Source organism: Phaethon lepturus, unplaced genomic scaffold (genome assembly GCF_000687285.1).
Source record: "Phaethon lepturus isolate BGI_N335 unplaced genomic scaffold, ASM68728v1 scaffold38111, whole genome shotgun sequence".
Classification (NCBI taxonomy): Eukaryota; Metazoa; Chordata; class Aves; order Phaethontiformes; family Phaethontidae; genus Phaethon; species Phaethon lepturus.
In genome coordinates, this window is record NW_010519142.1 from 1 (window position 1) to 17,599 (window position 17,599).

Genomic DNA, 17,599 nt, shown 5'->3' on the forward strand with positions numbered 1-17,599 from the left:
GCGAGACCGGAGTTGCCAAGCAGACTGCGAGCTGCCCCGCGTCGCGCATTGTGTCGGAGCCAGCCTGCAGCCTTTGTGGCACCAGGAGAGCCTGCTGTGGGAGCGATGCTGCCTGCCCCACCGCATTCCTCCCCGTCTGCCCCGCACCGTGCCGGCGGCTCCCAGATCAGGCTCCCAGCCAGTGGGAATCCCTCCTCTCCTCCCCTCCCTGTCCCGTTGCTGCTCTGATTTAATCCCTCCTTTGGTTGGGTTCCTAGCAGCTGTTCTGATTTCCCTGTCCTTCTCCCATCCTGCCAGCCGCAGTTCCCTTGCTCAGCAGATATTTCATGGTGGTTTTGCCATTTTGCAGGGGATGCGGGGGGCAGACAAACACCCCAAATGTTCCTGGGAAAACGGGCAAGAGGCGAGGGCGACCCCCAAAGCGGAAAAAACTACTGGAAGAAAATTTGCTGAGGTACGGAAAGGTGGTTCCTGCAGTAGCAGTAAAATGCGTATGTTCCCAGAGGGAAGTCTAATGTACTTCTGGGGTTCCCCCAATAAGTATGTATATACCATGCAGCCATAACTTCGATGCATCTCTGAAATGAAGCAAGATCAGACTTGGTGGATGCTTTGATCACTCTCCAAAGAAAATTCTGACTGTGCTGGAAGCCAAGTTTGGTGCAACAGTGGGTATCACTCTTCCAACCACCGCACTTGGGATGCAGTTCCTCCGTGCAGCACTAGGCATTATGCTGCTGATAAAGAATGCTTTCACTGCCTAGCTCTTGAAGCCATTTGAGTAAATATAGATTTTGGGATCCTTCTCGTAAGAGTTGAAATACTGTACTTGCCAAACTCCAGCCTGCACGTTTCACTTCTTAAAATTTTATGAAGCTATGATAAATATGTGTATGAATATATATATCAAATGTGTGTTCTGCACCCTGGTTTTTTTCACCGTTTTGCTGTGCATTGAATAATTGCTGTGTCCCCCATTCTTCTCCTTCAGAAACACCTGCATTTGTAATGTGAAGTAATGTATTTATTGTATCACTCCTCTTTCTTTTTTGGTAGGGAGAAGGCAGAAGAGAATTTGCTAATCCGCGAGACTCAGATAAGAAATGGTAAAGAGATTTTGCGAGGTCAGGGTTGATATGATCAGCTAACACAGCTCTTAAATTATCAAAGCCTGGAGAGATGCCTTTCTTGGGAAAGGGAGAGTCTTTCTGCTGGTGGTTGGGGCTGAGTTTGGAAGGAGGACAGGCTACCTTTCAGCTGGGCACCTGCGGGCTTCCTATCTTATCATGGATTAGTTTGAGATGAAGAAACATAACGTCTTGGGTTACATTAGGCCTTGGGGGCCCACCTATTCACTAAAGTTGATGGAAGTGGGCTCTGAATGGCCCTTGCTCCTCCAGGGATGAGGTGAACACAAGCCCCTGTTTGTAGTGGATACTTTTTCTTGGACTTGGGAAGAGAGTGGGGTCAGTGACACCAAGATAGGGAAGGAAGAACCTTTTTGATTCTCCTCACCTCTCCTTCCCAGTGGCTGTTGGGTGGCTGAGCTCAGTAAATGATGTCTTGGGGCTACCCGCCTAAGGGTTAACAAGGCAAGCAGAAAAAGAAAGTTGGCAACATAATGTGCAAGTGAATCCGAGGGAGCTGGAACTCATTTGTCATACATGCGGATCCATTGGCTTCCGCATAACCCAGGGGCTCAGCCTACCCCTTGCCCCACGATAAAAGGCAAGAGTGGCATTGTCTTTCCCTGCCTCCTTCACTTCACCCTTTGTCTTCAGATTTCCTGGTGGCCACTCTGGAGCCGGGTGGCAGAGCTGGAGTGGCACGCGTGAGATGCTGGGGGGTTTATCAGATCATTGTCTTGAGCAAATTGTGTCACTTCAGCTGCGGAGTAGTCTTCTGGTGGCACAAAGCAGTGCCTTAGTCCTGGTTGCTTTTGATACGAGTCGCCCATAAGCAGCTGGCAAGGGAAGGGGAAACGAGGGGACAGGCTCTGGGGGCAGCGTGCAGATAAGCTCCCCACTAAACCTGGGCGGGGGACAGCTTCATGTAGCCAGGGCCACAGAAACCAGCACATGTTTGGTTCTTCGCTCTCTTGGTTACCAGTCCCCAGTGCTTTAACTTGAGCTGAAGCCAAGGGCGGGTTAAACTGCATGCTGGCCTGTGACCTGGGGTAGCACACGCTTGCTCTGTGCCACTGCCGCAGCACGGAGGTTTCCGACAGAGGGCAGGTGGCTGGAGGGAGGCTGTAGCTCTCCAGTCTTCCTGGGGCAACCTGATAGCTCATGTGCCGGAGCCGCTGGCAGCTCAAATCCACAAAGGGCTCAGGGTCAGGTTCAGAGAGAAAAGGGCTCTGTTTTTGGCTTCTTTATATTTTTCATAGTTAATTTGCTTGAAAATGCAGTGAGAAGCTGCATGACATCTGCCAGTGGGGGTGGTGACTGTTGCTTTCTTTCCAGTAGCCTGTGGTTAGCTCTAGAAAAGTCTCGAGGGAGCTAAGAACCCTTCAGCCTGAAGGTGTTTGAATCAATGTCTTCCCCCTCCCCAAAAACGGGCCACAATGGATTTTTTTGCTTAGAGAGTGTCCCGGGGCAAAAGCATACAAGTTGCAACCCATAAGGCTTCTCTGCTCTGTGTAAACATTTGTGGAGCAGGAACCACATTCCCCTTCTCCAGGTGGGTGTTCCAACCACCACATGAGAGAGTCCTTCCTTCACAATTAATATTCAAATGTTTCACACAAGGCGGAACAGCTCAGAGTGTCTTGGTTAGTTGGGACATGCTTCAGAGCGGTGGGAGAGCTGCTTCAGATCCCACTCTGGATTAAGCAGAGATGGGATGTGAACTTTGGGAACTTCCCCCTCATCTGGCAGCCCGATGAAGGCCATCCTTCACTTCCTCTTCTGTTCTTTCAAGTGCCTGCAAACAAAATGTTTCATTTGGGGAGAATGGGAAGTTCTATTCACCACAGCAAAGGTTTAAAGTGCTAAAAAAAAAAAAAAAAAAGAGAGAGAGAGAGAAAAAAAAGGCTTATTTCAAATAACATTAAGTTTCAGTGTTTTTATTCTGCTGCCAGACTAAATTAGATGTTTGCATTGTCCTATGTCCTGCTTTGGCGGACAGCCTCCGTTGCAAGAAACAAAGTAAATCTGTTTCTCTGGTCTGTCATAACTGGAATGGAGGCTTGCTACAGGGATGTCACACTACCCACGTTGTTACAAAGTGCCACCATTATTTCTTCACCTGTGTTCTTCCTCTGTGTCTTGGCATCACTTCTGGTGTTGCTAGGGGAGGTAGTGGTGCTTCTGGTGGATCAAGAGAGCTTTGGGTCCATAGCAAAGCATGTTTCTCATAACAGTGGCCGTTGGCAGTATCTTTTGCTCTTCCTGAGCCCTGAGGAGAGGAGGAGGGATAAAGAAAAGTTCTTAGTCGTAACTGCTGTGGAGATAACATCCTTTCATGTTGTTGAAGGGTCCCAAGGGCCTGGCCGTGGGACATGGTGGCTGCTGTGTCAGACGGAAGAGGAGTGGAGGCAGGTCACAGAGAGCTTCAGAGAGAGGACTTCCCTTAGAGAGCGGCAGCTCTACAAACTCTTGAGTGAAGACTTCCTGCCGGAGATCTGCAACATGATTGCACAGAAGGTGAGGAGACATGACATCCTGTTTACCTCTCTTTGACCGCTTCCAAGAGCATGGACATTTGCTGATTGAAGGAAAGCTAAATCCAAGCAACCCTCACCCTGTCCTGCTCCCGCCGCCTCCAGCCTGCAAATGTCATGAATGTGGGGGCTGTTTGGCTTGTGTTTGGGGAGAAAGACTCTCCCGCATGGAGTGGCAGGGCTAGAGGTGGTTCGTGATTGCACAGCAGCGTAGGTAGGATGGCTGAAGGGGTTTACTGTCTTCAGCCATGTTCTGTGTCCCTTTTCTGCTAGCAGGGAATCTGTCTGCTTTTGAACTGCTGCGATTTACAGCCTAGCTTTTCTGTGCAAAGTGCCTCTGATTCCACTTTTACTGCCATTTCTCAGCTGGCTCTGCTGACGGGGCAGTGGCTGCTTTAGCTGTGCTGGCTGAGTCGGCTTGAGCTGGTATGTCAGAGCCCTGAGACTCCGAAGGGTATTGTCTTGTCAACTGAATGTTTTCAGGTGGGACGGATTTGGAATGGGATCCTTCGGCTAGATGGCTGTGTAAAACGGGCTGTGCAGTCAGCGTGATGTTCTTGGATTGAGTTCAGTTTGCTTGTTTGCTACTCTTGTAAAGCAAATAGGGGTTTCATGGTCACTTCTAGCCCCCAGAGTTTCTCCTGCCAGTATCACCAATGTGCCCTAATTTCCTCCACTCTCTTTTTCCTTCCCTCAATTCTCAACCCTGTTTCAGGAGAAGCGTCTGCAGCGGACAGAGTTTTCTCCCAGGTGGATGTCTGACCATCAGCCCATCAAACCAATCAAGCAGGAGGTGAGGGGGGGTGCGAGGGGGAGGACGACGGAGGGAGGCGAAAGCAGATGCCTCCTGGGGGAAAAAATAAAACCGCAGCATCGCTATTCAGTGGGAAGGAGTCGTTTGAAAGTGCTCGTGCTGAAAGAGAGATGGGTGGTAATGCCCGTCAAAGGCAGGCTGACACTCAGGGTTTCTATGGCGAGCAGGGAGGTGCTGCCCTCTGGATCGCCGAGGTAAGCGGCCTCGCCGCAGACTCTGGTGCAGCTGCGTATGGAAATCTGCGCTCAGTCTGGGGAATTCCACTTCAATGAAAGTGCTGGCACTTTCGAGGCAGTTCAAAGAAAAGTTGAAGAAGGATGAGAGGGCTAGAAGAACCAGCTTACAAAGGGAAATGACAGAAATTCAGCCAAGGGGAAAACGTGAGGCTGCAAACACATGAGGGTGTAGATAGGGCGGAGGGAGAGAAGAATGACTGATGCAGGATGGAGCTGAGCTAGGAGGGGGTCAGCTGGAAATGGAAGTCACAATTTAGGCTGCTTAAAGAAATGCTTATCAAACTGCAGCCTTGTCAGCTGAAACGGCTCTTTCCGTGCCTCTTCACCCTCATCTCCTCTCCACCCCATCAGCGTAACAGCGCTGCTGCTTGCGGGTCTGTGCAGTGAACCAGACCCGGGAAAATGACTGGAGTTAAATATAACCTTTTTCTTTTGGTCGGGGTTATTTTTAACGTAGATCAGCTTTCCAATCCAGTTCACCACGCAGCCCCCAACAGTCACGTTGGCACAGCCAGGGACATGGTACAGTGGAGATGGGGGGTCTTTGAACTGGCAACTGCTACCCAAAACAATCGGTCAGGCAACACGGGATTAGCTTTGGAGGAAAAAATTGTCTTGATTCTATCAGGCCGTGGCATAATCTCTCACTGTAGATGTTATGAAAATGTAGTTACCTGGTGTTTTGTCAAACCCTAGGAAATTAAACTGTAGGGAATATTCCATGTGAGCCAGGGTCAGGGGTTCCCGCAAAACAAAGAGAAAGTACAGTTCCCTGCAATAAATATGATTACTTAGAATAGATAAATAAAAGGAAGGAAGAACCTCTCATCATGCTGCAGATAAAAGCCTGCCGAGAGGAAAATAAGACCCCAGCGATGGTCAGTTTGGGGCTGGAATTGCTCTCTGCAAAGCTCACCCTGCAGGAAGCGCAGGGACACGTGTTTGTTCTCAGGCAGCAGAAATCCCAGAGGAGGAGGGGAGTGGGAAACACATGGAGCCTGAATGATGCTAATCAGTACCGCAGGTGCTCCAGGTCTGCAGCATCAGAGGGCTGTTAATTGCTGCCTGTGGGCCAGTGAAACGTTTCCAGCGAGCGGGGGGCCCTCCCGGCACCCACTGTGCCGGGGTGCGAGGAGCCAGCCGGCGCGAGGGTGGCGGCGCTCGTGCCAGCTCCCCAGCAGGATACCACGGGGGAGCCAGGGGAAGGTGCCGGCATGTCTGATGGATTGTTTGCCGATTGAAGGGTGGGCAGCAGGCGAGTCTGGGGGAGAAAACCTCAACCCGGTGCAGGGGTGACCCTGTCCTCCCGACTCAGTGAGCTGGATGCTGCATCGGTCCGAGATGGAACTGCTCCGTAGGCTCCTAATCCTGCGGGGGATTTCTCAACAGGTGGTTCAGATTAGCTCCTCATTAAAGAGCCGCCTGAGCAGCACCCTCATTAGGGCAGCGCTGCGGAAACCGGAGCAGGGAAGGTTTGGAGGGCGAGGGGCCGGGGCTTGTGGTGAGAGGGGGCCGGGGCGCCCAGGGCACCCGCAGCTCCTGGCCTTCTGCCCCTGAAGCCTGATACCCGCTGTCAGGAGAGCAAAGCAAAAGGCAGAAGTTTGGCTCTTTTGGGGTCCAGGGAGGGGGAAGGCAGCGATGTTGTGTCCTGGAGTGCTCTCTGGCGGAGGGAAGGAGACGGTGATGTCATGGTTGCAGATGTGAGGGGTGCTTTTTATCCTCCAAGTGGGGAGGAAGCTGAAGAAACGTCCCTTTGCCACCTCTTCATTCGGGAAGGAAGTTTAGCTTATGTTGGGTTCTTGCTTTTATCGTTCCAATAGGCATCTGCTTCCATCACAACTAGGAGGAGTTTACTTGTTTGTGTTTGCTTATTTTTTAACCCTGAGTGAGCACCCTCATCTCCAATGGGCTTAAGTGGGACACTAGGCAGAAGGTCTCTCTTGAAAATCTGGCTATTTCTGTGTCTGAAGTGTCTCGAAGAGCCTGTGCCAGCATTGCTGCTGCTCTGCAAGAGCTGCAGGGAGCAGGTGCAGTTGTCTCGGGCATCTGCTGCAGCCCTTGGTGTGCTCATTACACTGTGCTAGTAGTTTCTGCTTTTCCCTTTTCTTCTCTTCCTAGATCTGCTAGGATGACATCCTCTCCTTTCCTTCAGATTGTCCCGTTGCTTTGTCGATGCCATATTTGTGGCGGGTTGATGTGGAACATGCTATGGATTCTGTGTCGCGACATTACAGTATAGAGTGCTGAATGTACCCTGCAGGCTTGGAGAGGCCCTGGTGTGAATGCTGCGGCTTGGATGTTGTGTTCCCATTTCCGTAGGACATGAATGGTGGAAGCTGTAAGAATCCAGGGAAGAAGAAGGTCTGACCTGTGCACCAACAGTTGAAGGAATTAGCATGGCATGCCAGGCTGGCTTAGATCTACTGGCTGGAGAATCTTAAGGCTGATGGTCACATCCTCAATAAAATACCTTGGTGTACCAACTTCTGGTGGCTGGTTCCTGCTCATCCCTTTCTCTTCCTAAGTGCTGCAGAGCCTGATGTTTTTCGGTTCCTACAACAGTTAAAGACTGATCTTGAAAGTTAGGGGAAAACTGGTTGATGATGATCAGGATCAGGCCTGAAAGGAAGATGTTTCCAGTGCATGAGCAGAAAATATGTTGGTAGAGTGGTTGAGAAAGGGATATGAAATGTTTCAAAAGTGGAAATGTAGAACCTGGTTCTGGGGTTCTTGACCTCTTCTACTTGGCATAGCAGTTTCAGTCCTGGGCATCCTGGTGTTTGGATATTGATCAGTTGGAGGAAAGGTTTGAGACAAATGGAATGATTAGGGTGCTGGAAGGATTGCTTTATAATAAACATTTAATCTAATTACAGAAATGTGGGAGTTTTGTTTAAGTGTCTGAAGAAGCTCATAAAGGCTGGAATGTGGCTGAAGAAGAAGATTTATTCTTGCCCAGAAAAGTGTAACTAGGAATAATTGGATGGAATGAGGGGATGAGAAATTAACTTTAGACTGAATGTGAGGAGAAGCTGTCTAACCTAAGTGCATGTGGACTCACAGAATAGTTTCCCTAGGAAGGCGGTAAAGAGAAGTACTAATATTTGGCAAAGATCTGAAAAGGAAAAGAACACGGGCAGAGTTCCTTTGCGGTGACACCATGCTGTGGGGTTGGCTAAAAAGGATCAGCACAGAACAAGTGGTTTTGCTGTCCAGTCTGTCCCTAGATGCAAGATATGGTCCTAATATTGTCAAGACTCCCATCACCCTGTCTTGGACACTTCTCCATAGCTGTTGGTGGTTGAAGCATAATTCTCTTAATATATTGTTGCTGCTGGAGACAGGGAGATAATACATGATTCTTGTCCACAGAGAGCTGCAGAGGGAGACTGTAGGGCAGTGCTGTGTAGGGGAAGGAAAGGCAGAGGGGGAATCAATGTACAGTGAAACCAGACAACATTTCTAGGCGTTTATCAAAGCACCCCGCGGTTCCAGTTCTAGGCAATAAAACAAGGACAAAATAATCATGGTGCCAGTTGTGTTTTTTGGGGGGTTAATAATGGGCCTGGAGAAGTTGATGGTCTGAGCAGCAGCCAAGGGACCCCAGCTGATTGCTAATCCTCAGGAAATGCCTTCTTGCCTAAGTTGTGGTTGCTGGTTATTGCCTGAAAATTAAGGTGAAGAAAACTGTATGCACATTATTCTTTTCTGGTTGATATTCCCTTTTGATAAGGCACACATACCGTGGTCTTGCAGAAGTCAGAGGTGGCAGTTGCTGGTAGATGACCAATTCATTTGTCTTATAATTAAATTAGGTTAATAAAGGTAATTCCACACTGCCATACACATACCTTGCACTTTATTGGAGAAATAGGAGCAGGCGATCCCTGGTCTGGGAAGCCTGCAGTCTAAGTGGGATCAAACAGAGCCTTGCAGCCTGCTGGCAGTGGGGAGGTGAGGAAGTGGGGCAATAAAGAGCCAGGCGTCCTTGATTGAGAAAACTGGTTGGGGGACCCAGCAGGAAAACTGTCCAAACAAACAAGCAAAAGTTCAGGAAAGATTAGCACACAGAAATATGGTGGCCTTTATTTTGAACAAGAAAGGAAAACACTCTGAACGATACCTTGATGCAAGGCTGTACCAGTCTCTTTTCCTATCCTAAGTACTCTGTTTTATAGGAGGGTAGTCTTTGCTACTCATGCTGGCAGCTCAGGACTCTACTAGCTGGAAGGGGGAGAGGTGTTGTGTGGGGGTGTCAACAGCACGGATCCTTTGCCCAGAAGGGAAATACACACGGTGCGTCCCTGGCAGAGTGGCAGCTTGTCTAACCCATCGCTTCTCCTTCCTTTGTCCCTGCATCAGTAGGGTTTCATTGCTTGACAAATAACTTTCCTTTATGTGTTGCTTTTCATCTGAGAATTCATATGTACAAATCCTTTTTTCCCCCCCACTTTTTTTTTCCCAGCCATTCATTGTAGGTACGCTTTAATACTTGCTCAAAGTAAACCTGCCTCTGCTCAGACTTCAGTAAGCCAAATGCATTACAGTTTTTGTCACACTGTTTTGTCACAGGTAAACCCGAACGTGCTGAATTCAATGGAGAAGCAGAGGCGCAGGGAGGAAGAGGAGGAGCGCCAAATCCTTATAGCAGTACAGAAGAGGGAGCAGGAGCAGCTGCTGAAGGAGGAGAGGAAGAGAGAAATGGAGGAAAAAGTCAAAGCAGTGGAAGGTGCGTGCAGCCAGTGTGATGCAGGGGCAGAAGCTTTCAAAGCCGAGATTGAGATCTTGAATTAAGATCTGCCATTTGTATTCCTCCCCTGCCAGACATGCTAGTGGGAATATCTTTTCTTGCACTTACCTCAGATAAATTGGCTTGACCGTAGTTTCTTTTCCTTTGTCCATCTCTCTTGGTGTTGGTGGCTGTTCTCTAGTGCATCCTTCAGCTGTGTTTTCTTCCTCAAATCACAGTTATTTTCTCCCTTGCCCCAGCTGTATTTTTCTCCCACTGTTTGTGGTATTCCTCATTTCTCTTAATCTATCTTCCCACTTGGGTCTTCATGACTTTCCCGGTGCGCAGGATTAGCTGGCTTTTCTCCTGCTGATTAGCATTTGGTCCTTTTGGCCTAATGCATGATGAAAGAAGGATTCCCATTGGGGAGAAAGGGGAGGAGATGTTGTGGGAGTAACAAGAATAGTATTTTTATATTGCGACTGGCCTCATCAGTTGGAGAACTAAAGATATATGGACCAGGCTAAATACAGCACCAACAGGTGGCAACTTCAGGTGTTCGTCTTTTCTTTCCATGGTTTTGAATTAAATGCTGATTTAAGCTGTTCTGCAAGAAATAACAGCATTGTGTTTAATACATCAGATTGAGGCACAGACAGCAGGCATTCAGTACACGTAGGCACTAGTGTCTAAGAGCAGGCTCATTTCTGACCACCTTCTCTCTGTCAGCCTCCCTTATGGGGATTCCTTTATCTGCTGCTTTTGCTGCTGTGGCTGGCTGGGCTGGTGCAGTTCCAGCGAAATGCTGAAAATCTTCAGAAGACTGTGGTGGTAATGTGTGGCAGTATCAGTATCGTGAATCCTTAAGTAGATACAGAATCAGAAAAGGAAAAAAGATTAAGTTCATGCAGACCTTGTAAACTTTCCAAGATGAAACAGTCTGCTACCAGATGTTTGGTAGCAGACCAGATGTTATCTAAGAATAGCTTCTTTTACCTGCTTACCTTTCTAACCTTTAGAAAATCCAATTACTTGCTTGGCCTTCATGTATTCCTGGTTGCCAGTCCTGGTTAATCCAGCGCTTTAAACTCAGAATCATCCAGCTTCCATATCTGCCACAGATATCTGTTTCACCTTGGCAAATTGCATGTTCTCTGTGCTTTAATTCTCCATCTGTATAGACAAAATTAATCCTGAAGTTCCAGAAGACCTCCAAAGATAAATGTACCTTATTTTGGTATAAGCCATGTCCTTTTCTGGGTAAATGCAATCACTACATCATCTGATGCAAAGGCACCAGAGCCACTCAAAGAAATGGGCTTGAGGTTGGGCAGTAAACTGTTTTAAGCAAATTTAGAATACATTCGTGCTTTTCTTGATACAGATGCTTTTTTTGTTTTGCTTTTGCAGTTTCCTTCAGTTTAGTTTGAACTTTTCCCTAGTCAGTTTAGGCTAAGTCAAGAGTCTCCTTTTAAGCTGGTGCAAAAGCTGTTTGGGAATGTTATTTAAATGCCTGACTTGTTCAGTTAATCACTGCAGTATTTTTCATCCCTGGAAAGGGCAGTTATCCAGGTAAAACTTTGGCTTCTTAACCATCTTTCCTTATTGCCAAGCAAACCCTCCATTAGCATTTACTTTCATAAAAGTTCTTATGATGGACAGAAAATTATTTGAAAATCAAGTAATTTGTTTTGCTTTGTTCAGACTTGTTAAAACTGGACATCTGTCGACAGAGATTTTAGGGCAACAAAGATTTTATTGTATTTTGCAGTTCTTTTGGAATTTCACAGTAATTTTGTAAAGTCGTCTATAGAGGGGCGATGTGAAACACAGGGTGAAATATCTGCTTTCTGATGAACTTCATCAGAACTTCACCTGCTTCTCAGTTTTGAACTGTATGCCTGTCTTTAGATCACGTTCCTGTTTCCTGTCTGGGATTTCACTTCCCCCCACTCCACGTACACCCCAGGTAGCAAACCTCCTGCTAGGCCCATCTGTACTTTCCTGAATTTATCAGTTAAAGTAGCTTTCTAGATTTCTACCACAGTGGCAGGGTAGAGTTTCCCAGTTCTCTTCTCAAATGCTGCTCCAACATTACCTCTCACATGTATGACTTTCTAGCTGTTTGAGGTACTTTTTAGGGCATGGGTTAGCTTTTGAAACCTGATGGATAGGACTCAACCCGTGTCAAGAGCATGACAACGAGCTCTGCCAGTGATATTTCACGTGCTTTATTAATAACTTGCTGCGGTAGAGGGACCTGACATTAATCCTGGCTGAGCTCCAGCCTGGTACCAGGCTAGTGCACCCTGACTGCTGTGAGTTTACCAGGTCAGATCCTCAGGCAGGCATTGATAGATTTCAAAAATCTGTGTCACCTTACCCCTTGGTTGCTGTTGCCGTGAGGTTTTCCTTTTGCTGCCCAAATCATCACTGCATGTTTTTCTTGTCTTTCTTACTTAGATGACATTATTATGGATGTCTAAGTGATGCTAATTTTATGAAAGAAGCATATGAAAGAGTACTGAACTGTGCTTGGACAGACTGCTAACTGCAGTTTGATGTTGGCCTTATCATTAAATGTTATAATAGATGCTGATAGATTCTGTAGGACATCCTAGATGGAAGTCCTGTCCTCCCAACTTCAGTGCTACCCAGAATCTTCTAAAGGGAAATTTGGACTTTCTTTTTCCAGTCTTTGATAGACATGGTCATGAACCTCTCTGGAAATACCCACCTTGTAGCTATTCTTAATTTTCTTGTGCCCTCAACTCCCATCCCAAGTTTGGTTTTGACTGACAGAGTAAGACAGTAAATAAATATTCTCACACCAGAGCTGGTGCTTCTTGAGTTTCTGGCATTTTCCAGAGATGGAGCCTCTACTAGAGGGTATTAGCCAAGTCTCCCCCATCTTTCTTTCACTCTGCATGTTCCTGTGCTGTGACCTGTTTTCTGGGGTGTTACTCCTATGACATCTCTCCTTGAACATTACTTTCACAGAATTCTGCTCCTACAGAAAGTTGGTACAACCGCAGGTGTTTAGCAAGTCAAATGAATTCAGATTTCCTATAAGAAAAAGGAAATGAGGTTCATAAGAGCCCATAAACTTTCTATTATGAAGCAATCTGTTAGCCAGCTGTCTGGTTGCAAACCACAGGTTATATTGCCAAGCGTTGCTTCTTCCTGTCTCTCACCTCTTAAACCAAAGCTGTCCCAGTGGCCCTCCTGTGTGGCAGCTTGCTTGCTCTGGCTGCTGGCTGGGAAGGCCTACCTGAACAATCTTCCCAAAGCTAGCCACAGTGATGGAGAGTATTAATGACTCCAGTTACTCATTGCCACCCAGCTGGTAGAACTTCACCCTTCCCTCGGCACAACTCTTCATCCATTTCAGTGCAAAACCAGCTGCCTTGATTTCATCTGGCTGAGGTGAAGCCTCTGAAGAATGGTAACTTAACAAGCCAGCTCTTTCTGTAGAGCTGGTCTGTGCCTAGATCTGTGTCTTGAACTTCTCTCTTTGTACCACTCTGTGGTCAGGAATTTGTCTGAAAGCTGGCTAGGGGACATCTGTATCACAGTAATGCTTCAAAATCATTGATAGCAAAGTCAAGGGGAAATGAAGAGGCGTGTTGATGGTGCGCTCCTCTGCTCCTGTGCTATTGCTGCTTTTCCTGAAAGAACAAGAACATTTCTACTAGAGTTCGTGACAGTTGCAGGAGCTGCCTTCGTTTTCCCTGCAGGATCTTGTTGACAAGGAGCGCTGAATGGTTTTTCACCTCTCTCCCCTCCCCACTGCAGAACGGGCCAGGAGGAGGAAGCTTCGTGAAGAGCGGGCCTGGCTGCTGGCGCAGGGAAAGGAGCTCCCGCCTGAGCTTTCTCACTTGGATCCTAGTTCCCCTACCAGGGAAGAGCGAAGGACCAAGGATCTGTGAGTATGCAGCTGGGCATGCAGCACGTGGGTGCATTGAAGCTTATGTATATGAGTACGGGGAAGAAAGGAGTGTGGTCATTCACAGGAATGTGGAGGGAGAAGTGAGGTTGGAGAACAGTGAGGAGTAAGCTGAGAAACAGCTGTATTTGGTCCACACTAGTGTTTGTGATGAGGCCTGTTTGTCAGCATTGTGGCTTTGTGTGTGGGGTGGACGGGAAGGTGAGGAACAAGAGCATGTGTTATGTCCTCAGTCTGCATATTCTCTGTTGTGCTTCCCATTACAGCTTTGAACTGGATGATGAGTTCACAGCCATGTACAAAGGTTAGTCCTCCTGCCCCAGCTTTCCCCATTGCATGACTTGTTCAAGGTGAAGTACTCCCCTGGGCGTGTGTGTGTAACCGTTCACCTTTCTTTTGTTACTGCCAGTTCTAGATGTGGTAAAGGCTCACAAGGACTCTTGGCCCTTCTTGGAGCCCGTCGATGAATCCTATGCTCCCAACTACTACCAGATCATTAAGGTATGGAGTGTGGTCCAGCCAACTTGACCGATGCACTTTGTTGACTGGAATGCAGGTTTTTGGAAGTGTTTTGAAGTTTTGTGGGCTGTCAATTGCAGTCAACTGGAGTCAAATTGCATGACTCCAGTAGTCCTGTCTAGCCTTCCAAGTCAAGGAAACCAAAGATGAGAGATTGCCTCTCAGGAAAGCAGCCTTTGCTCCCCGCCCCCTCTCTGTGGGGAAGCTCGCTATGCAACTTTGTAAGCCCCACTATGCTTGCAATAACTGAAGGGAGGTTTTGTTGCTTTTCAGGCCCCCATGGACATCTCTAGCATGGAGAAGAAGTTGAATGGAGGTCAGTACTGCACCAAGGAAGAATTTGTGGGCGATATGAAGACCATGTTCAGGAACTGTCTTAAGTACAATGGTGAAGGCAGTGGTAAGAGCAGTAAGATGTTAAGTTTGTCTATTTGCAGTGCTGAGTCAAAACAAGCAGTTCCCTCTCTACTCACCAGTACTTGATTTCTGCTTATTCTCTTTCAGGGTATTTTTGGGAGGCCAGACAAAAGGGTAGGAGCTCCTGAGTAATAAGGCCTGGGGTTTTAGGAAGGTTTTTAGCACAATTTGGTCATGCTGAATTGGGGTATGGCACACTAAGAGACTCCCATGTTGGTAGATGGTGAAGGCAGAACATAGAAGAGAAGGAAGTCTGTTTCTTTGAGCTCATTCCTTCATGTGCTTGTGTGTCTCGGTGTGCTCCTTTGTCTCATATGTAACACAGACTTTGAAAAGCATTGGAATCTGGTTAGCTCCCAGTGTTTGTTGAGTAACAGAGAAAATTGAGGAATGAACCAAGCTTGTAGCCCTTTGGATGGAAAATGTAGGTTTTGGTTTCCTTGGCTACTGAATGAACAACATGACACTGCAAATGGGAAACCCTGAGTTTAATTGCCATGCCAATTAAAATTCTGCATGTTGCTTAGGTAAGAAAGCAGTTCCCATAAGGTGGGTCATCACTGCAGACTGTGTCTCACCAGCACCGCCTTGAAAGGGAAAACAGAGTTACCCAGCTTGTCGCTGTGGGCCCCAAGTGAAAATGTTCCTGCACTGCTACTGGGAGAGTTCTGTTTCCCGAGGAACTTCTGGGTTAGCTTAGTGGAAACAACTGGGAAGTCATTTGGTTCAAGCCTTTGTCATTAACACTTCTCACATGTCTTTTCCTTCCTATCCACTCCAATGAAAAGTAGGATCCCCTCTGAGCAGAACTATCCTGTGGAAATGATGTAATGGGGACACTGGTGCTGGCAATAGCTTTCATGTCAGGGTCAGCAAGTGCTTTGGAAACTGTACATGGATAAATAGGTTTGCTGATTTTTCCTCAGTCTTATGGCATACAGCAGAGATTTGAATGAGTCCAAGAAAAGCCTCTGAATGTAATCAAATTAGCATTGCTGGAAGTTCACATTTCTTTTCTCGGCACTCTGCTGGCTAACTGTGCATGCATCGCTGTGAGCAGAGGTGGTGCTTCTCATAATGTAATTTTTGGCACTACGCTGGAACACTGGCTTAATGCTGACTCTGCAAGCCATGCCACTAACGGTACTTCGTCATGCCTATGTGCCTGTCCTCTGGTGGGGTTACTGAACCAATCTGATGCTGCATCGTTTATCGAATGTAAACCAAAGTCAACTAGTTAGAAACAAAAGTCTTCCTCAGAGAAACTTTGTGGAGGGGAGATGATTTATCAGATGGGGAAAGTCTGATGTTGCTTAATTGTTTCTCTCTATAAGGCTCTGTCCCTGATGTTGTTGGGTTTTTTGACTGCAGAATATACCAAGATGGCTTACAATTTAGAGAGGTGTTTCCACCGAGCAATGATGAAGCACTTCCCTGGGGAAGATGGAGACACAGATGAGGAGTTTTGGATCAGAGAAGATGGGAGACGAGAGAAGAGAAGCCGGCGGACTGGCCGCTCCAGCACAGGCAGTGTTTGGACTCGGTCGCGAGACCCAGATGGACCAGGCAAGAGGCAGCAACGCCTGGAAAATGGAGGAAAACCTCCACCATATCGAGCTACTTCTAGGGCTCCTGCTTCTTCTTCCTCTTCCTCCTCCTTCTCCTCATCCTCTGCAGAGGATCCAAGTGGCAACCCAATGCAACCTCCTCGAGAAGTGGGCCCTTCCAATGGGCGAGGTTTCCCTCGCTCTCTGCAGTACGGCGGCATGCCCAGCCCTGTGCCACATCCTGGCCAGATGGTAAGGAGCAGTTTCTGCTGTTCTTTGCTTGTCAGGCCTGCAGAGGGAGGGAGGTAAAGGGGAATGAAGCTCTTTACTGTGAAATCCCTCCTGCGTGGCAAGAACCTTTTCCCAGAGATTAAGGGTCAGGGCTCTGGTTTCTACAACTGAAACTTTTCACCCCTGAGATTTAAATTGATACAGTTTCAGTCTTCACCACACTAGCTGGAAACAGCCTCCTAATAACTCTCCTAACAGTTTTCCATGACTGGCATGTCCCCATGTGGGCTTGCGCCAGCCCTGGGTTCCCCCAGTTCTCTTCTCTCCTTGGAAAGCAGTCACATTTCCTCTCTCAGCCTCCAGTTTGTGATGCTGAACAAGCCAGTCTTCTTTTGTCTCAATTGTTTACAGGTGTCTGGTAACTTTGTGCCATCTGTGTACTACTGCATTTCGTGCCTTGAGTACTTATAAAAAAGCAGTAAACAAAATCAAACACAAGGCCACCCTGGACTGCAGCAGTGACCTCCCTTTAGCCCAACATTTCTTCTCTGAATGCCACCTGTTCTGCCTCCCCTCTGGGCTGTTCCTCACCCATCCTTCACTGCCTTTTCCATTTTAACCAGTGATGTCCTGTGGTGTGGTGTATCAGCTGCTCCCCTGAGATCCAGGCTACCCCTCACCCTTTTAGCTAGAGATCAAACAAAATTTTTAGAGCGCTTATTGTGATGCAAGTAGAGGCAGGTAGTAGGGCACCTGGAGGCAATGAGTATTTTGAAGGAAATCCAGCATGTTCCCCAGTTGTCCTGCTCGCATGCTCCTGTAGTCCATTCCTCTCCTTGGAGTGAACCACTGCCCCCTCCAATCTTCTTGCTTGCTCCCAAGTAGTTGGTGGCAGGTGAGTTTATCGTGACCTGAGCAAGGGGACACGTGGCTGGGGTGTGAGAAAGTGGCTTTGGCAAGGGAGCTGTGCCACCTCGTAGGAAAGAGACTACAGGTTTTTCATGTATCTGCAAAAAGCCCATCTGCTCATCTGTGTGGTTCCTCCAGTCTTGGTTTCCCCTCACCTGCAGCAGCTCTGCTGCTTTTCTGTACTTCACAAATTGTTTTATTTCTCCCTCCTGCATCCCTCCCCATCCCCCAGAGACCAGCCGTGCCAGGAACGTTTGGCCCCCTGCGCGGATCGGATCCCACAAAACTCTACGGCTCGCCACGAGTGCCTGAGCCCCATCCTGGAGACCCGGTCCAGCAGCACCAGCACTTTGCCATGCAGGTAAGGAACGCCACAGCCAAGGAAACCTGCAGCCTGGGACCCACAGGTCTCCTCCACTCCTTGGTGCAATGGCTCTCACCGAGGCCCACCCCGTTTCTCTCTCTCTCTCTTTTTCCCTCCTCCCCAGCCGGCTGTGGGACTGAGCGAGCACCGCGGGCACAGGCTGGCTGCCCCAGAGAAGCAGGCCTGCGGCGGACCAACCCACGTCGCCGGCCTTGGCCCCCGACCG

The 17,599-nt window shown here is 48.0% G+C and overlaps 1 protein-coding gene across 1 annotated transcript; it reads left to right on the plus strand.

Annotated features, from left to right (window-relative positions):
* Window positions 1–349: 349 nt before the first annotated feature.
* LOC104628389 (cat eye syndrome critical region protein 2-like) lies at window positions 350–17,596 on the plus strand (the record flags this gene model as incomplete). Its single annotated transcript, XM_010296949.1, has 12 exons — window positions 350–454; window positions 1,057–1,106; window positions 3,475–3,644; window positions 4,377–4,454; window positions 9,284–9,440; window positions 13,236–13,365; window positions 13,653–13,690; window positions 13,796–13,887; window positions 14,179–14,305; window positions 15,694–16,121; window positions 17,242–17,370; window positions 17,498–17,596. Coding segments are annotated over 12 exons (1,603 nt in total), but the record flags the coding sequence as incomplete, so codon positions are not given.
* Window positions 17,597–17,599: the final 3 nt, after the last annotated feature.